This window comes from Calidris pugnax, unplaced genomic scaffold (assembly GCF_001431845.1).
Source record: "Calidris pugnax isolate Ruff unplaced genomic scaffold, ASM143184v1 scaffold407, whole genome shotgun sequence".
Lineage (NCBI taxonomy): Eukaryota > Metazoa > Chordata > Aves > Charadriiformes > Scolopacidae > Calidris > Calidris pugnax.
Window position 1 is genome coordinate 722,459 of NW_015091179.1, and position 19,839 is coordinate 742,297.

The 19,839-nt window shown below is 48.3% G+C and overlaps 1 protein-coding gene across 2 annotated transcripts; it reads left to right on the forward strand.

Moving 5' to 3' along the window:
* The first annotated feature begins 509 nt into the window (after positions 1-509).
* Positions 510-19,776, forward strand: LOC106898296 (heat shock transcription factor, X-linked-like). 2 transcript variants are annotated; one of them, XM_014959455.1, is made up of 5 exons: positions 510-577; positions 14,969-16,627; positions 17,505-18,574; positions 18,944-19,476; positions 19,670-19,776. In XM_014959455.1, exons 3-4 carry the CDS (start codon positions 17,930-17,932, stop codon positions 19,403-19,405), a joined length of 1,107 nt encoding a protein of 368 aa, XP_014814941.1. In that variant the 5' UTR covers positions 510-577; positions 14,969-16,627; positions 17,505-17,929; the 3' UTR covers positions 19,406-19,476; positions 19,670-19,776. The 2 variants fall into 2 exon arrangements, with proteins under 2 accessions (XP_014814941.1, XP_014814943.1); XM_014959457.1 differs by having other exon boundaries at positions 17,628-18,574.
* Positions 19,777-19,839: the final 63 nt, after the last annotated feature.

The following is a 19,839-nucleotide window of genomic DNA, read 5'->3' on the forward strand; positions in this document are numbered from 1 at the left end:
GACGAAAATAGTGTTGATAACACAGGGATGCTTTAGTCATTGCTAAACAGCACTTGCACAGTGTCAAGGGCTTTTCTGTTTCTCACACTGTTCTGGCAGCAAGTAGGCTGGGGGTGCATGAAAAGTCAGGAGGGGACGACCCCAACTGACCAAAGGGACATCCCTCACCATATGACATTACGCTCAGCAGCTTGGGGGATGGAGCTTGGTTGGGGTTGCTGTGGCTCAGGGACTGGCTGGGCCTCAGTCAGTGGTGAGCAATTGTTTTCTTTTGCATCGCTTGGTTTTTGGGGGGGTTTGGTGAGTGTTTTTATCTCTTTGTTGTTTTTTTCCTCTTTTTTAATTATTAAACTGTCTTTATCTCAACCCACAAGTTTTCACACTTTTACCCATCCTGCTGGGGGGAAGTGAGTGGCTGTGTGGGGATTAGCTGCCTACTGGGGCTAAACCACCACAAGAAAAATAATGTCTCTGACTTTTATCCTTGTCCCATGGGCCCACAGGGACACCTTACAAGGCAGCACCATATTCAAGTGCCCTCATTCCTCCTCGGCCACCTGAGACTCAGGCTGACACAGTAAGTTAAATTCTTTGTATAAATTGATGTAGTTTTGTTTGTCAAAATGGAGATGCCCTGACTAGACAGGCTTTTAATCAGTATGATTTCCTGCAGATGTACCTTTCCCAGGTGTAGTAATACAAATAAGATTGCATTTTCAGCCTGGAAACAGGGATAAGGGCATCCTGTGAAGTCCTAATAGTCTCTGATCTCTTTTGGGCGGATGGAATTGATGGAAATTGACAGAAAATGATGGAATTTCAAAAGGCTGTCACCTTAAAATGTCTATTGTAGGTACAGTACACCTACAAGCAAGGCTAGTTGTGGTTCATTTCAGCAAAGGCTTATTCTTCTCTTATGCATCTGGTATTTTAATTTCTTCTGCAAGGATGGATATTTCAGTGAAGTAAGGAGAAGGAGAAGCATTTCAGAATGAAACACCTGCTGATGACATGAGAAGGTGGGGGAAAATCCCCCTCCTGACTAGCCCCATGCTGGGAATTCCTGTGTGGGTGTTATCCCATGAACAAGTACCCAGTGAGGCAACTGGGTGGCTCTTTTGTTACCTGGGTGGCTTTTCTCCTTATCCAGCCATTCCATAGCACTAGATATAGCTGGTCTTGAGACAGTCTTGAGAACGGTTTTGGAAAAAGCAAGCAATAAACAGAGGGAAGTGTACAGCAGTTTTGATCTTTTATTGTTTCCATCAATGGTCAGGGAAACTTTATAGCTAAAGAATTATATAGCAATTAGTTGTATAGCAATTAGAATTAGCTCCTTGAAACAAACAATCCAAAGGGTTGAGAGGAAGTGGCCAAGGAGCAGAGCAGAAGGATGTCTCACATCTAAGTGGAGATGTTCCAGACATGAAAATAGCATGAAAACGTGTGGCAATAGGGTCTATGAAACATCACAAGGCCAAACCCACTCCTGTGAGTGGGAGGAGAGTCTGTGTAACACCGTAGCCCCTGTGCCACAGCAGAAAGCTGGAAGGACGAGCAACAGCCTTCTTGGTGTCTGGCTCCTTCCTCCGCAAATCTTTCCATCTCCCCGTGTAAGTGTTCGTGCTTTCTGCCCATGGGGTTTGCTGTGCTATTTCGCAATAGCTCTTGTTGCTTAACCTTGGAGATGCAAGACATATTGTTCTTCCTCGTGCTCTATAGATAAAGTTAGAGGGTGGTGAAGGTGTTAAAATGAGAAGAGTGGCAGCAATAGGGTAGAAGGGGCCAGCACTAAAATATGAAGGGAGGAAATTAGCACATCGTATCTCCAAATCTGAACTTGGGAGCTGCAGACTAGAGAAACTCTGTGAGGTGTTCGGGTTAGTTGAGTATATGAGGCTTCCATTCCTGGTTTGCCTTTGTACTGAACTCTTGGAAAAGCTGCCAAGTGCTCTGTTTGCACTGTCTTACAAACAGCCCAAGTCACGCAAAGCTCTGGGCTCCTGGGCCACTCCGCCTGCCAAGCAGCACAGGCGGTACCAGGAGGAGTGCAAGTGAGGATCAGCCAGGACAGCTGGGATGGGAGGTTTCCTGAAGTACTGTGACCCCACTGGTAACCTTTTCAGCATGTAGTTTATTTGACCTGATGGTTTTGCAGCTGCTTTGAAGCCCATTCTAGTTGAGATTTACAGGGCTAGAGGACTCAGGAGTGAGTTTTAAAAGCCTCTGACTTGGTGTCCAGTTGAGATTTACAGGGCTAGAGGACTCAAAGGAGTGAGTTTTAAAAGCCTCTGACTTGGTGTACTGAGCAAACCTAGTCTTGTCAGGTGTTGGCTTGAGGTGGTGGTAATGGTTGAAAAATGTAGTGTCTTTGTATCTCCAGGAGATGTGGTAAAGAACCTGGAGTATCTAATGTCTTCTTTCAGGAATCCCTCCATTTAATCAGGCAAGAGGCATGTGCTTTCTCTTGGAAATGCCCTGGGTGAAGAAGATACAGGCTGATTCTAGGAAATGTCCTAGAAAGAGATGGAAGTGCAAACATAGGTTCATAGAATTGTTTATGTTGGAAAGGACATTTAAGATCAAGTCCAGTTGTTAACCAAACACTGCCAAGTCTACCACTAAATCCTGTCCCAAGTGCCACATTTACATGTCTCTTAAATACCTCCAGGGATGGTGACTCAACCACTTCCCTGGGCAGCCTGTTAAATGCTTGACAACCCTTTTGTTGAAGAATTTTTTCCTAATATCCATCCTAAACCTCCCCTGGCACAACTTCAGGCCATTTCCTCTTGACCTATTCGTTGTTTCTTGGGAGAAGAGACTAACACTCACCTCTCTATAACCTTTCTCCAGGCTGAACAACCCCTGTTCCCTCAGTCGCTCCTCATAAGATGTGTGTTCTAGACTCCTCACCAGCTTGGACATGTTCCAGCACCTCAATGTCTGTCTTGTAGTTTGGGGCCCAAAACTGAACACAGTAGTCTAGGTGTGGCCTCACCAGTGCCGAGTACAGGGGGACAATCACTTCCCTAATTGATTAATTCTTCTGTCTCTGATGGAGTGTCTTAAGGAATCTCTGTAGGTGTAAGGTTGGGCTTTTTTTGCCAAGCTGCATTTTGTGAGGCAACAATGTCTTGGAAGAAGCAGTTTTGGGAAGAGATGTCAAGCTGGGCAATACATACTTATTAGGCCAGGCTCTAAGATAGGAACCAGACTTTCATCCTGTCCAACCCACAGCAGGAATGGGACCATGTAGTAGAGGGTGGGATACCTGGAGGGGTGCAGCCACCACTTCAGCCGCAAAACAGGAGCCAACAACTCTAATATGTGAAGCTGTGCCAACCCTCTGGATCCTTGTGCTATCTACTGCTGAAATCCAGAAAGGTCTTCAGGGCTTGTGTAGGGCCTGGTCTTGCACTTTGGCTGGAGGTGGGAGAGAGGAGGCTGGTGCTTTGCACAGTGAAGAAGTGTGCTCTCTTCCGTGGGTGAGTGAAGGGGGCAACCTCTGGGTTCCCTTTTGAGCCTTTGGTAGTTCCCCACTACCTGTACTCTCTGTACTATTGTCTCAGCAAGGTGATAACCTTTTCTATGTTTGCTTCAGCTTGATTCCCAAAACCACGTGTCTCCTCCACAGCAAAAACCCTGTCAAGATATATTTACCATGAAGGACAATAAGATTTTAAGCGAGTAATTGAGATTTAAAGCTCCAATTACAAGAGCAAATAAACTAGAGCTGCTTCCTGTGCTTGTGTTTTAATTGGAAGGAGTGATTTCAGTACATCCTTCCCAAAGTGCTTGCACTGTCTCTTGGCCTTGATAGCCAGTGGCCTCATTTTCTTGGAGCCATCTCGCAGTGGTGCAGTCCCTCACCCAGCTGCACTTTCATGTGTACGGTGATGGTGTGTATGCCTGGACTTTGATTTCTCTGCTATTCAAAGTTTCCTTGGGTAGAAATACTGTTCTGTGTTTACTTGGCAGCTCTTCTCCTTGCTACTTGTTCTAGTTTAATTGTATGAAGTTATGTCAGTTGTGGATTTTGCTGAACACAGTGCCTTTAGGGGTGGTAGTGAGCACAAGTGACACCTTAATAAGGGTCCCTGGTGACTTGGCTTTAGTACTAAGCTGCCCCCATCTCCCAACAATTGTTAGTTTAAGGCTTATTAGTCACACATCCCTTCTTTGAAAAATCTATTTTTAATGCTCCTGCTCTGTGCTGCGTCCTCAGAAGCCCTGTTAGGTTTTGCTGTCTTTGCTGACAGTGGCTGCTTTTTAATTGCTCAGGTAGCAGAAGTGGGGCTTGAAAACTCAATCAGCATTATCTCAGCTTATCTACCTGTCACCAGTGGATTTATGCAGATCAAGACATTTGTGGGAATCATGTGTAGATGCAAAACACAGCTAGCTCTAGAGGCCAGGGCAGATCACGTGCACCTAGACTGTTCTCCCAGGTGTCAGCCATCCATGCCCTTGCCCTCAGACAGTCTCTGCCAACACGCTGCCAGATGTATTCTCTGCTGTCATGGTCAGGGACAAATCTTTCTGCCAAGTGAATGACCTGCCCTACGGGCACATGAACTCTCCTAACTTCAGCTGAAGTGTCAGGCCCTTTTCTCTACTGGCCTTGATGCCCCTTTACAGAACCTGTGTCTCAGGCTGTGGCTGTGAGCCCAGCATGTTAATTTAACCCTCTGTGGAAGCTGAGGCAGCACACATGGAGAAGCTGGTATCTCTCAGCTTCTTCCAGAGGAGTCAGGGGAAGAAATGACTTGGGATAGCATGCCCTGGCACAGAGGGGTGTGGGGGCAAAAAGCAGGGTTGCAGGGAGCCAGGGCTCAGCTATCCAGCAGGATTTGGTAAGGCTCCTTTGCTGGAGCTCCATGTCTGCCTGCCCCTGGGCTGTTTTTGATCCCGTCTCTCTCCTGTTTCATGGCCTATGTCAGTGTGGTTTGGGCAGTGGCTAGTGAACGGGCTCTGGGCTGCTGTTGCTTCCTTGGAGGGAATGGGGAGAGCCTGGTGTGTCTGCTGGCTAAAAGCTTGGCAGAGAGTGGGCTGGGTAAAGCAGCTGCTGCTGCCGAATGGGATTTTGTCCCCAAACCTCTGGGGGCAAGGCTGGGGTCTGGCATTACCCCTGGCCTCCTTCTGGGCTTAATGAGCTACCTTACCTGTCATGTTCCCCCTGGCAGATGGGGTCTCTTTAGGATTAATTAAGGATCATAACTGTGACCTAGTTACCAGACTTGCACTATTGTTACTGGAGCTCTCTGAGCCATCAGGCTGTTTGAGAGAGCTTCTTACCCTTGTCTGCTCTGGTTACTCACTCTGTGTATCCTTCTGGGACCGACTCTGGGCCCCAGGCAGGATCACGTTACATTCAATTCTCTAATAGATAGATTCTTGCCTTACCCTTGGGTATATAGCTACCTGCTTCTTGCCTGCAGTGCACCAGTCATCGTAAGGATTAGATATGCTGGCCTATATCTTTCACAGCGTTGCGAGGGGGCTCTGAAGATGGCGGGAGATCAGCTGCAAGATTTAGAGAGGATGGTGCTGGAGACAACATCCTGAGACAGTCCAGTTCCGTGCTGCTATGCCTTAAACCGTACTGATGCTGAAAGGATATCCCAGGGTCTCTCTTCTCTTGGCTACTGAAATTGTTCTCACTTCTAGTTTGTACTTCATTGTAGGAAGCCTTTAGGAATGCTCCCTGTAAAGGAGCAGAAATGACTACAGCTTAAGAAGCAAATTGAGTTCAATCTCTTCTAACCTGTGTTTCTTGCCTGCCAGATTTTCAGGTAGGGCGCTGTTCCAGCTGGGGATGACTTGGTCATGTATTCCTCTGGTCTGCAGACTGGCTATAACCAGATCCTTCCTTCAGCTGGAGAGGGATTGCACCACAGGGCTCATGGTGGGAACTTGTCCCCTTCACATCTTCCTGCTCTCTCCTTCACTCTTTGCTGCTCGTTTGCTGAGAGCTCCCCTTGCCCTGTGGATTGAATCTCATGCAGCTGGGCCATGGCACGGGCTCACGGCCGTGTGCGCAGGGGCTGCACATGGCAGCTTTACTGCCCACATGAGGAGGGTTTATGTTCCTGAAGCTCATCTCCGTCCCCTGTTGAGCTGGTCCTTAACTAGCCTGATGTTCTGCTCAGGGTCTGCTCGTGTCCCTGGTGGGATCCCTGGAGCTCCCACTGATTTCAGACAGGAAGAGCACGAAGGAGGCTGCTGAGTGGGACCCCTGGGAAACAGTGCTTCACTTTGTCCTCAGAAGCACGCCCAGTGGGGGAACTGCTTGGCTTTTCTCCTCTGCCTCAGAAAACATCTCTCATGTTCCAGTGACCTGCTTACTATGTAGGTCATCACCAGCTGGAAGGAAAAAACAATTTCAAAAGTAGGAGAAATCTAGTAGGGCTCCTCCACTGAGCAGCTCTTTCTGGAAAAGCAGGGAAAGTTCCCCTGGGGAAGGTGGCAGGCAGCGGGGCCTGTTCCTCTTACACTCATCCTGGGCACAGTAGTTGGAGAGAGGAAACTGCAGCTGGAGGGATGTGCAATACCCTGAAAGCAAGCAGACCCAGCGTGCCCTCTGATGGGGTAACAGTCCATTAAGGTAGACAACAGGGACTTGACATGGGTGGTCAGGTGTTGTTTTTCCTTTAATGACTTTCTTGGGCTTGATTTTGGTAATTAGGAGGTTGTTAGGACCTTGGTCATGTGTCTGCACAGCAGAAACCTGTGCCATATGTGCTGGAGGAGCAGTCCCTGCTGGGAGAAAAAAACATCCTGCCAGGGGTAAAAAGGGGACACAGAACAAGCAAATGTCTCTGGATGCCAAAAGCAAAACTGGGACCTGAACCAAAATTCATCTCGGTGTCGTGCCAGTGCCATTACCCAGCTCCTGGGGCTGCTCCACTTTGCTTGTAGCAGAGCTGACAACTTGTGGTACCCTCGGAGAAAAGAGAAAGCCCTTTAGCATAACCTCCCGGCTGTGATTTAAGCAAGGGACAAACTGCCCAGTGAACAACGGGTTCTGTCTGACTTCACTCATACTTGCCTCTGATGCAATAACTCTTAATACCCCTCACTATCCTTGCTTCACTCCCAAATCCCCTAAATATCAGCTGGGCTGGAGACACCCTGTGCCCTGGCTACTTCCCGCTTGGGGAAGTGTGTGTGAGTGTTTGCTGACCACCAGCAGGCAGGTATAGGGCTGCAGCCTTTCCTTAGCCAGAGCACCAATGGGATCCCCTCTCTACCTGCTCACTGAGGGATTTCTGTTTTCCTTCCTGAATGTGTTGAAATGTGATGCTTTTGAGACAACCAGGCTTGGCAGGAGAAGCTGAAATCACTCACAGGCTTCACTAGTAATCAAGGTGATACAACACAATCTTCTAAGTTGTTACTTTAGGAAATGAGTTTCCAATGTGCCGTGTTCTTGGCAATGAAGAGGTGTTTGGGGAGGTGGGTTGTGCAGTGAGGAGAGGGCTCTGTCCCCTCTGCCTTTGCAGGGTCCCCCCCAGGTTCCCCTCACGGCTGTGGCGCTGCTCACTGTAGCAGGGCTGCAGGAGCAACCCCTGGCTGGGCACTTGAGCTGTTGCTGCATTCATCCCTGCCAGGCCTGAGTGAAGCCTCTCCAGTTACAGGAGGCGCCTGGCACAAACTCTTGTGCTTGAAGGTGCAACTGATCTTTTCCCAGAATACAGGTTCTGTTTGCTTTGTTTTAGGTGTGCTCGCTTCCTGCAGCCTTTGCTCTTTGCTTTATACCAGCATCTGCTGTGCTGTCTACATAAAGGACTTGCATCTGTCTGTGACTTGATCTGTCCTCCTTCTTCAGCATCTTGATCTTGGTGGTTTCTATTTAATTTATAAAGATCTCTCTGTGGACCCCAGTTCTCCTGCTGTCTAAGCCAAGGGTAGGCAGTCCTCCTCGTCTCATCACACCACAATAGTCTAGAGGCAAGTCAATGTAGGAAGCAATACAGCAGTGAAATTTTGAACAAAATGACATTTTTTTTCACCTACATTAAAAAGACATCTCCCATGCTTTGTGCACCCACACAAAGCGGAGCATGAAGAAAGCAGGCATGTGTCTTAGCCGGAGGCACTGCCATGCGATCTGCCAGTGTACCATAGACAGCTTGGAAGTCTTACTTAAGATGTAGGATTAGGCTAAGTTTCTAGCACAAGATTTTCTGCGTTAGACGGGGGACGGGTGCCCTGAGGCTGGTATTGTCACATTGGCTTGGTGGGTCCTTGCACAACGAGGCTGCTGTGTGCTGTAGACAGCAGAGTGCTGGAGCTGTCGTGTACTTGTGGTGAGAATGTCAAGGATAGCCTGTTATCTTTGCATGGAGGAAGGGTTTGATTAGAAACTGTCTCATAAATGTGTGATTATTGAATGTGTTGCTCCTTCAGTATGTATGAGCCATCTCCATATACGTGCCAAGTGCATCTGTCCTGGGCAGGCGTGCAGCTGGTCTACAGGAAAGCAGATGAGCTTTCCTCATCACAAGCTTTTCCTTATCAAGCTTTTTCTAAATTGCTTCCTGCAAGGAGCAATTCTCCAACAATATTAAACACAGCAGCAGGGGTGAGTCAGACAGATCTTGTCAAGGCTGCCCTATTTTTTCTCTTTTTGGTTTTAATATAAATCAAGCCCACTGTTTCACAGGGCACAATGCTGTTCCCAGCACGATTAGTGGCAACAAACAGCTCCCCAGGAATTGTATGTATTGTGTGGTAACTGGGGAGAGCCTCCTGTTCCCAACATCTCCGGCCTGTCTGAGGCTTCTTGCCATGAAATTGTGGAACTTAACTAAAGGATGATTGGGCTGTGAAAAAATAACTTTAACCACTGATTAACTGAGTTTGCTTATGTGTATCTCATTGTCTTCAGAAGTTGGTGAGGTCATAAATTTAGCAAGATGGAGTGTCTTAACTCAAGTTCTTAAATGGGAAGCAGATGACCTAGTCTTGTAATGAACTGTGATAGTTTCCCAAGGGCATAATAGGTGTTATAGTCTAGACATAAACCAGTCCCAAGGTACTGGAGGGCAGGTTGAGACCTGTGCAGGTAGGCTGGTGTTCTTGGACATCTTTGGGAAGTGTCTGCTGTTGCTCTGGACAAAAGATGAGATTGCGTGGCCCTTGGACTTCACTTCTTGAGATGGAGGTGTCAGTAACACTCTGCTTGGGGCTCTGCACAGCTTTCTGTTGCGAGAGCACATTTCTCGTTTGCTCAACTTTGTTTAGTTCATCTCAAGATAAGTCTTGATGTTGTTTAACGCAGGTTTTCACCCAAACCACGGGACAACAGTTTAATGGTAGCCTCAGATGTTGCTGAATTATTTTGGGCAGTGGAAGAGCTGTACTGGAGTATGGAGGGTCTTTAAAGTAAAAATCAGCCTGGGTCTTGAATAATAATTAGGGCCACTAGTGAGTAGCTGTCCCACCAGTTACTTGTCTTGCAAGCTTCAATTGTCCTATGAATGAAACAACTTTTATTTGAATTAATTTCAAAGTAGAGGATGCTTGAAGAAGTAAAACACCTTGGCTGTTGGTGCTGCAGTGAGCTCGCTGCAACCCAAGGTTGTTCTTTCCTGCATGCCCCCCACTCTGCCAGGGTTCAGGTCCTGGCTTCCACTTCTGGGGTGGAGCAGTGGCCTGGGTTGCCCAGGGTGGGAGTGAGGAGCACAGCTGGGCCCTGATGGCCAAGAGAGGAAGGACGTGGCGATGCATGTCGAGGGAGATGAAGAGGTGGGGTAAGGTCACTGGAAGCTTGAGCTAATGGTCTTAGCATGGCTCTGCTCTTCTTTCTGCAGATCCCATCAGCCTCTGTCCCTGTGCCCACCTTGCTCCCCTGCTCACACAGTATTTTCAGCCACTGCCAAGTAAACCAAGCAGGGTACCCTCCCCACCAAGCCTTCATCAAGAAGAATGAGATGGCTTAGTTACCACCAGACAAAGCCTTAAGGATGACAGCCTCCAGGAAGCCACTGACGTCTCTGGTTGCTACGCTCAGTGTGGTCACTGCAGCTTGGAGTGGGACCATGCAGGGAACTGGCTTTACAGCTCTCTTGTACTTGTGAGACCGTATTAGGGGGACAAGAAAATAGACCAGTGTCCCAGCATGAATCAGCCATCCATTTATATACAGTTACTACTTCTCCAGTGGTACCAGGCAGTCCTGCAGGGTGATGGGCTGCAAGGATAAAGGACTGTCTCTCCTCCTGTGACAGCAGGGTTTATGCCAGGCAGTTGTGGCTGGCTGCTGTTTGTGAGAGAAGAACAAGACTCCAGATTTGGTCTAGAGAGCTTCCCTACTGTCAGGGCATTCAGGGCTGAAGATCTGGTAGCTAGATCATGACTGTTCAAGCTTTTTGGTTTGGAGGTTCAGGCTGTATCTCTGGGAACTGAGGAGATGAGGCTACAACGTGATTTGGTCTAGAGAGCTTCCCTACTGTCAGGGCATTCAGGGCTGAAGATCTGGTAGCTAGATCATGACTGTTCAAGCTTTTTGGTTTGGAGGTTCAGGCTGTATCTCTGGGAACTGAGGAGATGAGGCTACAAACAAGAATTTTCTGATTTGATCCTTTTTAGATTTCGTATTGCCATTGTCTCGTGTTTTAAAGGATTTTTGGTAGGCTATTACATGATTCACTATTGGCTTCCTCTTCCATCTGTTTTAAGCTGAACGTCGTGGTGGCACACAGTTGTGCTGTGGTTGTGCTGACTGCCTGCCAGCGGCTCTGAGTGTGGTGGCCACACTTCAAAGAACAGCTTAAAGAACAGTAAAGCTTTTAAAGGCCCCGAAGGGATTTCTGAAACCACATAACCAGTGGATAGAGCCCTTACAATACAGCGACCAAGAAAGAGGCTGTAGCAGACTCAAACCATAGTAGCCATGAAAGAAAAAAAACAAACATGCAGAGACTAATTATCCAAATACTAAATCCATGAGGGACCAGGTTTCCTTACATCTGCTATTGATGGAGCTGTGTGCATAGCAGAGCACACAAAGTTGCTCACAAGTTAGAAAGCAAGTGAGTGGAAAAGATTTCTGGATTGCCTGCAACTATTTGCCAGTAGTGTAAGGCAGACAAAGGTTAAACATTAATTTCTATCTAGTATCTTCTGTACTTTTTTTTCCACTTGCTCAGTGCTGATTCATTGTAGGTATCTGGAGAGTGGGATGGTACACACAGTGCTGGGGGGAAGAGGTGGTTTTGGGTGAGGACATAGCATGAACGTCCACCTTTGTGGGATATCCTGCCAGGCCAGGGCTGCTGTTGCTGGTTAGACCGAATGCCACTGAGCTGCTGGAGCAAACGTGGGCTGCTGTGGAACTCTGCCACAGCCAAGGTGCTACTTGTGGCAAGCACGAGCAGGAGGATTTGGCCTCAGCATCCAGGGTTGCTTCCTCTCTGGAGTTACCCTGTTGCAGTCAGTCCCATTACGTACGATGGAATCTTTGCACAAATGAGAAGGTGATGACTTAGTCTGTGTTACAACCCTTGCCCTGAGTTTCTCCAAGCCCATCAGTTACGAGTCACTGTTTGTTTATTTACAAAATGCACGCAAAGGCTATCAATGCAGAGTAAGGCTATTACACACACTGGTGTTTGGACATCAGGCTGTGTTTGCAGAGCAGAGACAGAGGAGTTGCACAATCTGTGTAAGTAGTCACCCACTCCTAAGGAAACCAGTCAGGTATCTCAGTTTGTCCACCTGACCAATTGATTTAGCCCCATGACCTGACTCTCGTGGTTGCTTTTACTACATAAAGGGTTTGATTTTCCTGCTGCAAAGGTGGTTTAGCATGCGTGGGCCTTGTATTGTCTTTCCACCTCCTCTACTGCATAAAAGCATTAGGTCAAAAGCTGTAAGAGCATCACATCTGCACAGCTGTATTTCACTTCACTGGAAAGGGGTTGTGTCAAAGATATAGAATCATTTAGGTTGGAAAGACTTTTAAGATCATAGAGTCCAACCATTAACCTAGTGCTGCCAAGCTATGTGTTCAACTTAAAACAATTTAATGGGTTTAATAGTGATTTTTTTTTTTTTTTTTCATGCTAAAGCCTCTTCTCCACAGTTTAAGTCCAGAGCAACCATTGTGAGTGCTAATATCACCAGCAGAGCAGCAACCATGGCTGGGCTCAGGGGCAGAGTTTGGTGCTGCACCACACTGAACAAGGACATTCACCAATGGAAGAGCTTATGGTGTGGTTGGGACTAGGAACCTTTAGCTTATAATTATGTCATCTGGAGCTGAGATCAGGGTACAGCTTTATAGCAGCAAGGAATTGTTGCTGTAACTGTGCAAGAAACGTGTAAAGCGTTTGCAGTCAAGTCATGCTTTTGCTGTTTGGCTGAAGTTGGAAGAACAAGGCAGCCCATTCCAAAGGTGTGGCAGAAAATCTGCTCTAGCATAGTCCTGAGCTAAGATAACAAGCATCAAGTACAAGTGGTTGTTGGGCTAGCACAAGAGTTAGGTGTCTTTGTTTATAATCAATGTAAATAAGCCATGATGGAAAATTCTCATAATTCTCTTCTTTGGGTCATTTTTAGCCACGACACCAAGGATTGCAACATCAGTGTGACTAATCCCCTGCATGGGATTTATCCGGGGTTAGACCATGTGTACGGTGTGTTGTAATACCTCACAAACAAGAAGCACAGCAGCCCTGTGTGGAGGTGTATGCCCTCTTTGGAGATGGTGTCTGCTGCTCAGGCTCACAAGAGACAGAAGAAAGAACTAAATGCATGAAATATTGAGAAACAAGCCTGTAAAACCCCAAACCAGGCAAGGAGGCTTTGTTTTGTGCAAACAAAATTAAGCATTTCAATACTTGAGTCTTGGCTGACTGTATGTGACAAGAAGTCAGGCCAAAGGTCCATCCAGCTAGCAGCAGACACTGAGGGAAGATGTTGGTGTGCACTATGCTCCTGGAAATCCCCTGAGCCAGAGGATAGAGCCCAGGACATAGCCTATTATGCACTGATCTGTCTAACCCTTTTATGAACTTGCTTGGTTTAGATCCAGAACTTGGCAATGAGTTGGACGGTTCTGTATCATTTGGAAATTAACCTCCTTCAAAGAAATTAGTATTATGTGTTCAGTGTCAGCTGCACTTTCCCGCCCTCTAAACTCTAGGAGAACGTATTACACTGTCATAAAACTTGCTGGTCTCTACAGCTCACAGTTTGGAAGGCATAAGGTTTCACTTTGGCTAAGTATCCTGAAATGTTAACAGCTCGCATTTCTGACATCTTTTGTCATGGTGTAAGTATTTATGGCAACTGTGTTATGCTGGAGGGTTTTTTCCCTGAAGGTCAGGACAGTTGCAGACGAAATAGCCTGTCCTTCCCTTACTGTACCTCTGCAGTTTCTAATAAACATTTGCTGATTAGAAAAATTACCCTTGGAGTAATTTGACAGAACTAAATGCTGCCAACCCTAATTGTTCAAGAAATTGACTTAGCAAGTGGGGTCCTTCCTCTCTGCTTTCTAGTTGCCAGCCTTTGTGGCGCACCTTGGTTTGTGATGAGGACCATTCTGCATAACTAGGAAAACAAAACACTGGATCTCTTGGCATGAAGTTCTCCTACCCCCTGAAATCAAACACAGGCTCTCTTCAGGTGAATATAAAATACTGAAAGACGCATGGTAAAAATAACTGGAGTTGGAAACAAGTGGCCTGGCACCTCAGCTCTAATTATAACAGTGTTCAGCCGCTGCCCGCACTTGGCAGAGGGACTTTCTTCTCTGAACAAAGCACCCAGCTTCATCCAGTGCTTGGCCATTCTTCAGCACCAGGTTTAGTGCAGCGCTTCTCTGGGCAGGCAGCACCTTTCTCATGCTGATTCTCCAGGAAAGTCCCTCACACAGGAAGTTTCACTTCCACATTCCACTCTTCTGCTTGTATTTGTACAGGTTAAGGGTTGAAAGTCACCACGATCTTCAAAACGGGCTGTAGCCACACAGCTCTTCACCTGGTGTAAGTATGAATGCAGCTGCACTGGAGGCTGTGGAGCCTGCTCACATCAGCTGAGAGTATGGTCCTTCTGTGTAGTGGTGGTTATTCAAGAAACCAAGCAACCACTGAGGAAGGGTTGAGGGTGATATTCCCTCTGATCTCCCCTTGGCTTCTTGGAGCATCCCGAAGCCCAGCAGGTATTTTCCATCCGGCTGTGGTAGCAGGCTGTGTAGATAAATATCTACATATTCAGCAGGCTGGGCAGGAGGGTTTGTGCATGTCTCCCTTTAGGCTGGTCTGGACTTTGTCATGTTCTGCCGCCTCTTCCCAGATGCTTCCTTCTGTGCTTCAATAAAGGAGGATATGGCGTCACTTTTGGTTTTGTCTTTGGAAGAGTAAACAAAAGAAAAGGCCAAAAGCCAGTTACTTAAACACATTCCTCTGCTGTGACTGGGGGAAAAACATCTCTATTTCAGAATCAGGCATCCACTGTCTGCATTGCTCATCCTCCTGGCAGGGGTTATGGGCTGTCTGCCTCACTTGGTTCAAGCCTAACCTTTCTGATCTTTCTATTTTTGAGATGCCTGATCCCATGTTCCAGCTGCTTCCCACATCTCCAGGAGTTGATAAAAAAGAACTTGTACAATAGGTCAAGGTACGGTGATAGACAAGAATGTTCTTGGTCTTGATAGGGCTTGGTTTATCTATCAGACGCATTGCAGAGCTGGCATTGAGCTGAAAGGCAGAGGAATGTGCTTGCTCTCCAAGAGTGAGTAAACCTGATGAAGAAATGCAGGGCTGGGTGACTTGTGGTGGGAAATCAATTCTTCTGAGAAGCCTGAGGTGCTGCAGGGGACATTGGCTTCTCCTACACCTCAGGATGACTCAGAGCAGCATATCTCAAACTCACTGCAGCTGTAACGCCTCTCTTTTTTGACTTGTCTATCTTCCTGTGACAACCAGCTTCTTTCTTCCTCTTCCTCATTTCGCAGGAGAAAACAGAACGAGCCACTTCCTGAAGGCAGAGATGGGAGAGGTGGCTGTGATCACTGGGTCTTGGCTCTCCACCCCAAAAGGTCTGTCCTGCTGCCAGCAACTGCACATTGCTTGCTGTTCCTTGGCTTGTGTGAACACTCGGTAAGCTCCACCCTCAGAGCAAGCCTGAATTGCTGAGGATTTCCTGGAAATAAAGCAAAAGCTAAAAGCTGAATACGGATACTGTTCAAGATGTGTTAGGAACTGGCTTGTTAGTTGAATCTGGTTTTTGGATGGAGAAGATCAGGTTTGAGACCATCTAAGGAACCTGAAGGTTCTCAAGTTCGTGGGACCTGATGAGATGCATCCGCAGGTCTTGAGGGAGCTGGTGGCTGAAGTTGCCAAGCCACTAGCCATCATATTCAAAAAACCGTGGCAGTCTAGTGAAGTTCCCACTGACTGGAAAAGGGGAAACATAACTTAAAAAGGAAAAAAGGAAGACATGGGGAACTACAGGCCAATCTCACCTCAGTACCCAACAAGATCATGGGGCAGATCCTCCTGGAAACTATGCTAAGGCACCTGGACAATGAGGTGATCAGTGAGAGCCAACATGGGCAAATTGTGCCTAACAAATTTGGTGGCCACCTACAATGGCATCACAGCACTGGTGGATTAGGGAAGAGCAACTGATGTCATCTACCTGGACTTGTGCAAAGCATTTGACACTGTCCTGCACAAAGACATCTGTCTCTAAATTGGAGACATGGATTTCACAGATGGACCACCCAGTGGATAAGGAATTGGCTGGATGGCCACACTTGAAGACTTGCAGTCAATGGCTTGATGTCCAAGTGGCAACCAGTGACATTTCTCAGGTGCTGGTATTGGTACCGGTGCCGTTTAACATCTTTATCAGTGATAGAGGGATTGAGTGCACCCAAGTTTGCCAACAAGACCAAGCCGTGTGGTGTGGTTGACAGGCTGGAGGGAAGGCATGCCATCCAGAGGGACCCGGACAGCCTTGAGAGGTGGGCCCATGTGAACCTTAAGAAGTTCAAAAAGGCCAAGTGCGAGATCCTGCATGTGGGTTAGGGCAATCCCTAGCACAAACACAGGCTGGGCAGAGGCTGGGGGTGTTGGTGGATGAGAAGCTCAGCATGAGCCAGCAATGTGTGCTTGCAGCCCAGAAAGCCAACCGCATCCTGGGCTGCATCAAAAGAAATGTGGTGAGCAGGCTGAGGGAGGTGCCCTTCTACTCCGCTCTTGTGACACGCCATAGAGTTATCCATAAATAGTTTATTAGAGTTGGTATCCTATAGACCCTAGTAGTGTTAGTAAAAAACTATTTTAAGAAAAAATCTTTCCCAGTTGTCTTGCTCTCTTTGCACAGCACGACCCCAGGGTGACTTCCTATTTCAGCACCCACAGAACAAGGAGAAGCAACTGATCTGCCACCAGTGGAGTCATTTCTGAGAAGAGCCCAGCCTGGTTTGTTAGCACTAGAGAGCACAAGCGTGTGATGCTCTGCTGGCTGAGAGGCAAGGATCACCTCCACCAGGCTCCGGAGCCATCCATCTCCGCTAGCTGAGAGACGGGGATCATCTCCACCAGGCTCCAGAGCCATCCATCCCTGCAAGGAGGAGTCAGGCAAAGGTGCTCACTGACCCGCGTGGGTGAGTAAGGAGCCCCTGACCAAACTGGGCCATGCAGTGGGGAGGAGGAGGGAGCAGGGACAGGTCATCTGTGAGGAACATGGAGACACTGCCCCAGCAAGCCGGGGTGGGGAGAGCCAAGCCCATGCCTAAGCCTGTCCAGGGAGGGATGACAAGGGCAAAAAGAGGGGCTTCGGTAGGTGCACAGACAAACACTTTTGACTTCTGACATTTCATCATCTGCTGGGGATACAGAAGGTTCGTCTGCTTTCCTGGCACTGCTGCCTGGGGCATTGAGCTCCTCGGCTGCTCACTCAGGGAATTTCTGCACATGCAGGGTTGGGTATTTCTGGAGGAGGAAGAGGTAGCAACCCCAAGTTGCTCCCTGCCCTCCTGTGCCAACTGCAGCGGGCACAACACAGAGGTCACCTGCCAAAGTTCCTGGCTGGCACCTTGGTCGTAAGTGTCCCACACTTTATGCCAGCATCCAGAAAGTGAGGTTTCCCCTTTAGGCATTCAACCCTTCTCCTCCCGTGGCAGTGCTCAGGGTGGCCTGTTCCCCACCAGACCCACGGGTTTGCCAGTAAAGGCAGGACACACCCACTCCAACGCTCCAAGCCATTCACAGAGGGTGAAGAAGCCACTGCTTTTGGTTTTCCTGCCAGAAACAAAGCCAGTGTGTCACCTACCCCAGCTCTCCCAGCTCTACACTTGAAAACCTCAAAAGCAGAAGTTTCTCAGCTGTTTCCAGACCTTCCATGCAGTTTCCAAGGATTCTGAACCCATTAGTTAGAGAAGTGCAACCCCTTCTGAGCAGGTTGCAAGAACAAGAGGTCAACATCAGGGACTTCCTGCTGCTTTGGGGCAGGAGATGTCAGGAAAAGGATTCTCCTTACAGGAGCTGCTGCTTCTCCAATGCTCTAGTGAGAAGTGAGAAGGCAGGAACCACCCTGTTCCCAGGAGAGAAGAGAAACTGCAAGTCTCTGCTGAGCAGTTTCCCTTCCTTCTTTCTGCTCTTCAGAAAAAGCTGCTGTCCTGCTCTGGCCCTGTATTGCAATGCTACTAGAAAAAGTGGAGCACTGGAAGAATGCTCCTCCTTTTCCCCAAGGCTTTTATCTGTCTCTTGGGCTATCTTCTCCTCTGCTTGGCAGAGGCTTCTTCCTAACAGTTTTCTAACAGTCAGCATCCAGCAACAAGCCAACACAGACTGTAAGGACATTTCTGCAGGTGTCAGAGGTGCCCAGCTGGAAAGCTTCCCAAATAGGGCACTGGGATGCTCAACGCTGCAGCCATCCCTGCTGCTCCCTGCAGACCCACTCCTGGATGCAACCGGACACAGAATGGTCCTCTCACTGCCCACAGCTGTTCCACACAGCTTTATTGACCTCTGGGCTCTGGAGTCCCACCGCCGCTGGCTCTGGGAGTCAAAAGCAGCAAGTGCTCTTCAGCAATGTCTCCTCAGGCTCATCCCTTCTGACAGGGCACCACTGCAGCGCTGTGATGTCCCCACTAAGCAGCACAGGCATCCCAATGACTTGTCAGAATGTCCCACTGGTATCTACAGCTGGCCCCAGCTGGCCTTTGCTTGCTGACTGGCAGGACAAGGCCTGGCTGTCCAGGGTGATGGCCAGCGAGGAAAGCTTTGGTCTAGCTGTTTCCAAGGAGAAGGCGGGTGAAGCCAATGAGCTCTCAGCCCTCTACTTTTCACAAAAGCTGTGGAAACTGGTGGAAAGCGACCAGTTTCAGTCGATTCGGTGGAGTCTGAGTGGAAAATGCGTGGCCATCAATGAAGAGCTCTTCAAAGAGGAGGTGCTGGGCAGGGCAGGACCTCTGCAGGTTTTTGCCTTGAACAGCATGAAGAGTTTCCTCCGGCAGATGAACCTCTATGGATTCACCAAACTGAAGAGCGATGTCCCAAGATCTGCCTCCCTGCCCGAGTTTCTGAGAGAAGAACCAGCTGACAGCCAGGTACAGCAGCTGCTCTGCACGTCCACTAATGCTCACGGTGGTCTTGGGGGAGAGATGGGCCTTCATGTCAAATGAGGCTTTGCAACAGAGGAGGAGGGGACGGTAGCGAGTGGTCTGGGTTTCATTTCCTTCTCAGGTCCTTTTCAGGAAGGTTGTAATTAGTCTCTCTGACTGGCAGAAACATGGATAGAACAGAGTTCAGTTATATCCGCTCAGTTTGAACTCGTTAAATAGAAAGACAGACTCAGCGTAATCTGAGGTCTCTGAGTGTCTTTGCTACCTGTCTTGAAACTCAAAGTCTAAGTTCTTGTAGTTTTAGGTTTTCCAGTCCTGAAATGATGGCAACTAACTCTTCCTTGTTTTTTTTAGATCCTCTACTACTACAACCCCAGCTTCAACAGAGACCATCCCCACCTGCTGGAGAGCTGCAAGAGGAGGGTTGGTGTCAAGTGGAGAGCCTCGGATGCCCCAGCAGTGGATGAAAGCCACCCCTCCATGAGCCCAGGGGGTCAGCCTGCAGGGGACACACCAGCTCCCACCAAGCAATGGGCACCTCCCAGCCTCACCAGTGTCCCTCCACCTCCACCAGCAGCTGCTCCCACCCTTCCCCAGCCGGCCGGAGCAGCAGGCAGCCAGAGGCTCATCCCTCTGACCCTCTTCTTCCTCCCACCACCCAGCAGCCAAGCCCCAGAGGGTCTCCAGCCCCATGCTCAGGCTCCTCTGTGCTTCCCAGTGCCCGTGCTGGCAGCAGCCTCAGCTCTGCTGGGGCCAAGACCACCCCACTGCCCCACCTGCACCCCCAACCCTGCAGATGGACATGGCACATCCTAGAGAGCACAGAGTCAGCAGAAAGTCAACAGTGTCTAACTAACAGCGTTAACAGCTAGAGCTTAATAGCCTTGGTAAGAAACAGATCTTAGAACAGTTGATAATAAACTTTTTGCATAATAATGCTTTTCCAGTTTTGTTGTCCTGTTTGAACAGCAGAAGCCCAGGCTGAGTTTATAGACTCAGCAGACTTTCACCCTTCAATAGGTCCACAAGCACTTAAATCATTTTGCCTAACAATTACATTTTAAATTTTTTTTTTTTTAGGTTTTAGGCTTCTTTAGCTTTAAGAGGGATGATCCACAGCTGCTGGAAAGGTGCAAGCCAAAAGTGGGATGCAAAACAGGAGCTGCAGCTGCCTGGATGTGGAGATGGATGAAAAGCACCCCAGAAACCACCAGGATCTTCGACCCCTGTGCGGAACTGCTCCTGGGGTG

What these genes read in the sequence shown, in the direction of transcription:
- LOC106898296 (XM_014959455.1), top strand. Translation starts at nt 17,930, where the DNA reads ATGCAACCGGACACAGAATGGTCCTCTCACTGCCCACAGCTGTTCCAC. An exon ending in AAGAACCAGCTGACAGCCAG is followed by an intron (nt 18,575 to 18,943) that starts GTACAGCAGCTG and finishes TGTTTTTTTTAG; the next exon opens with ATCCTCTACTACTACAACCC.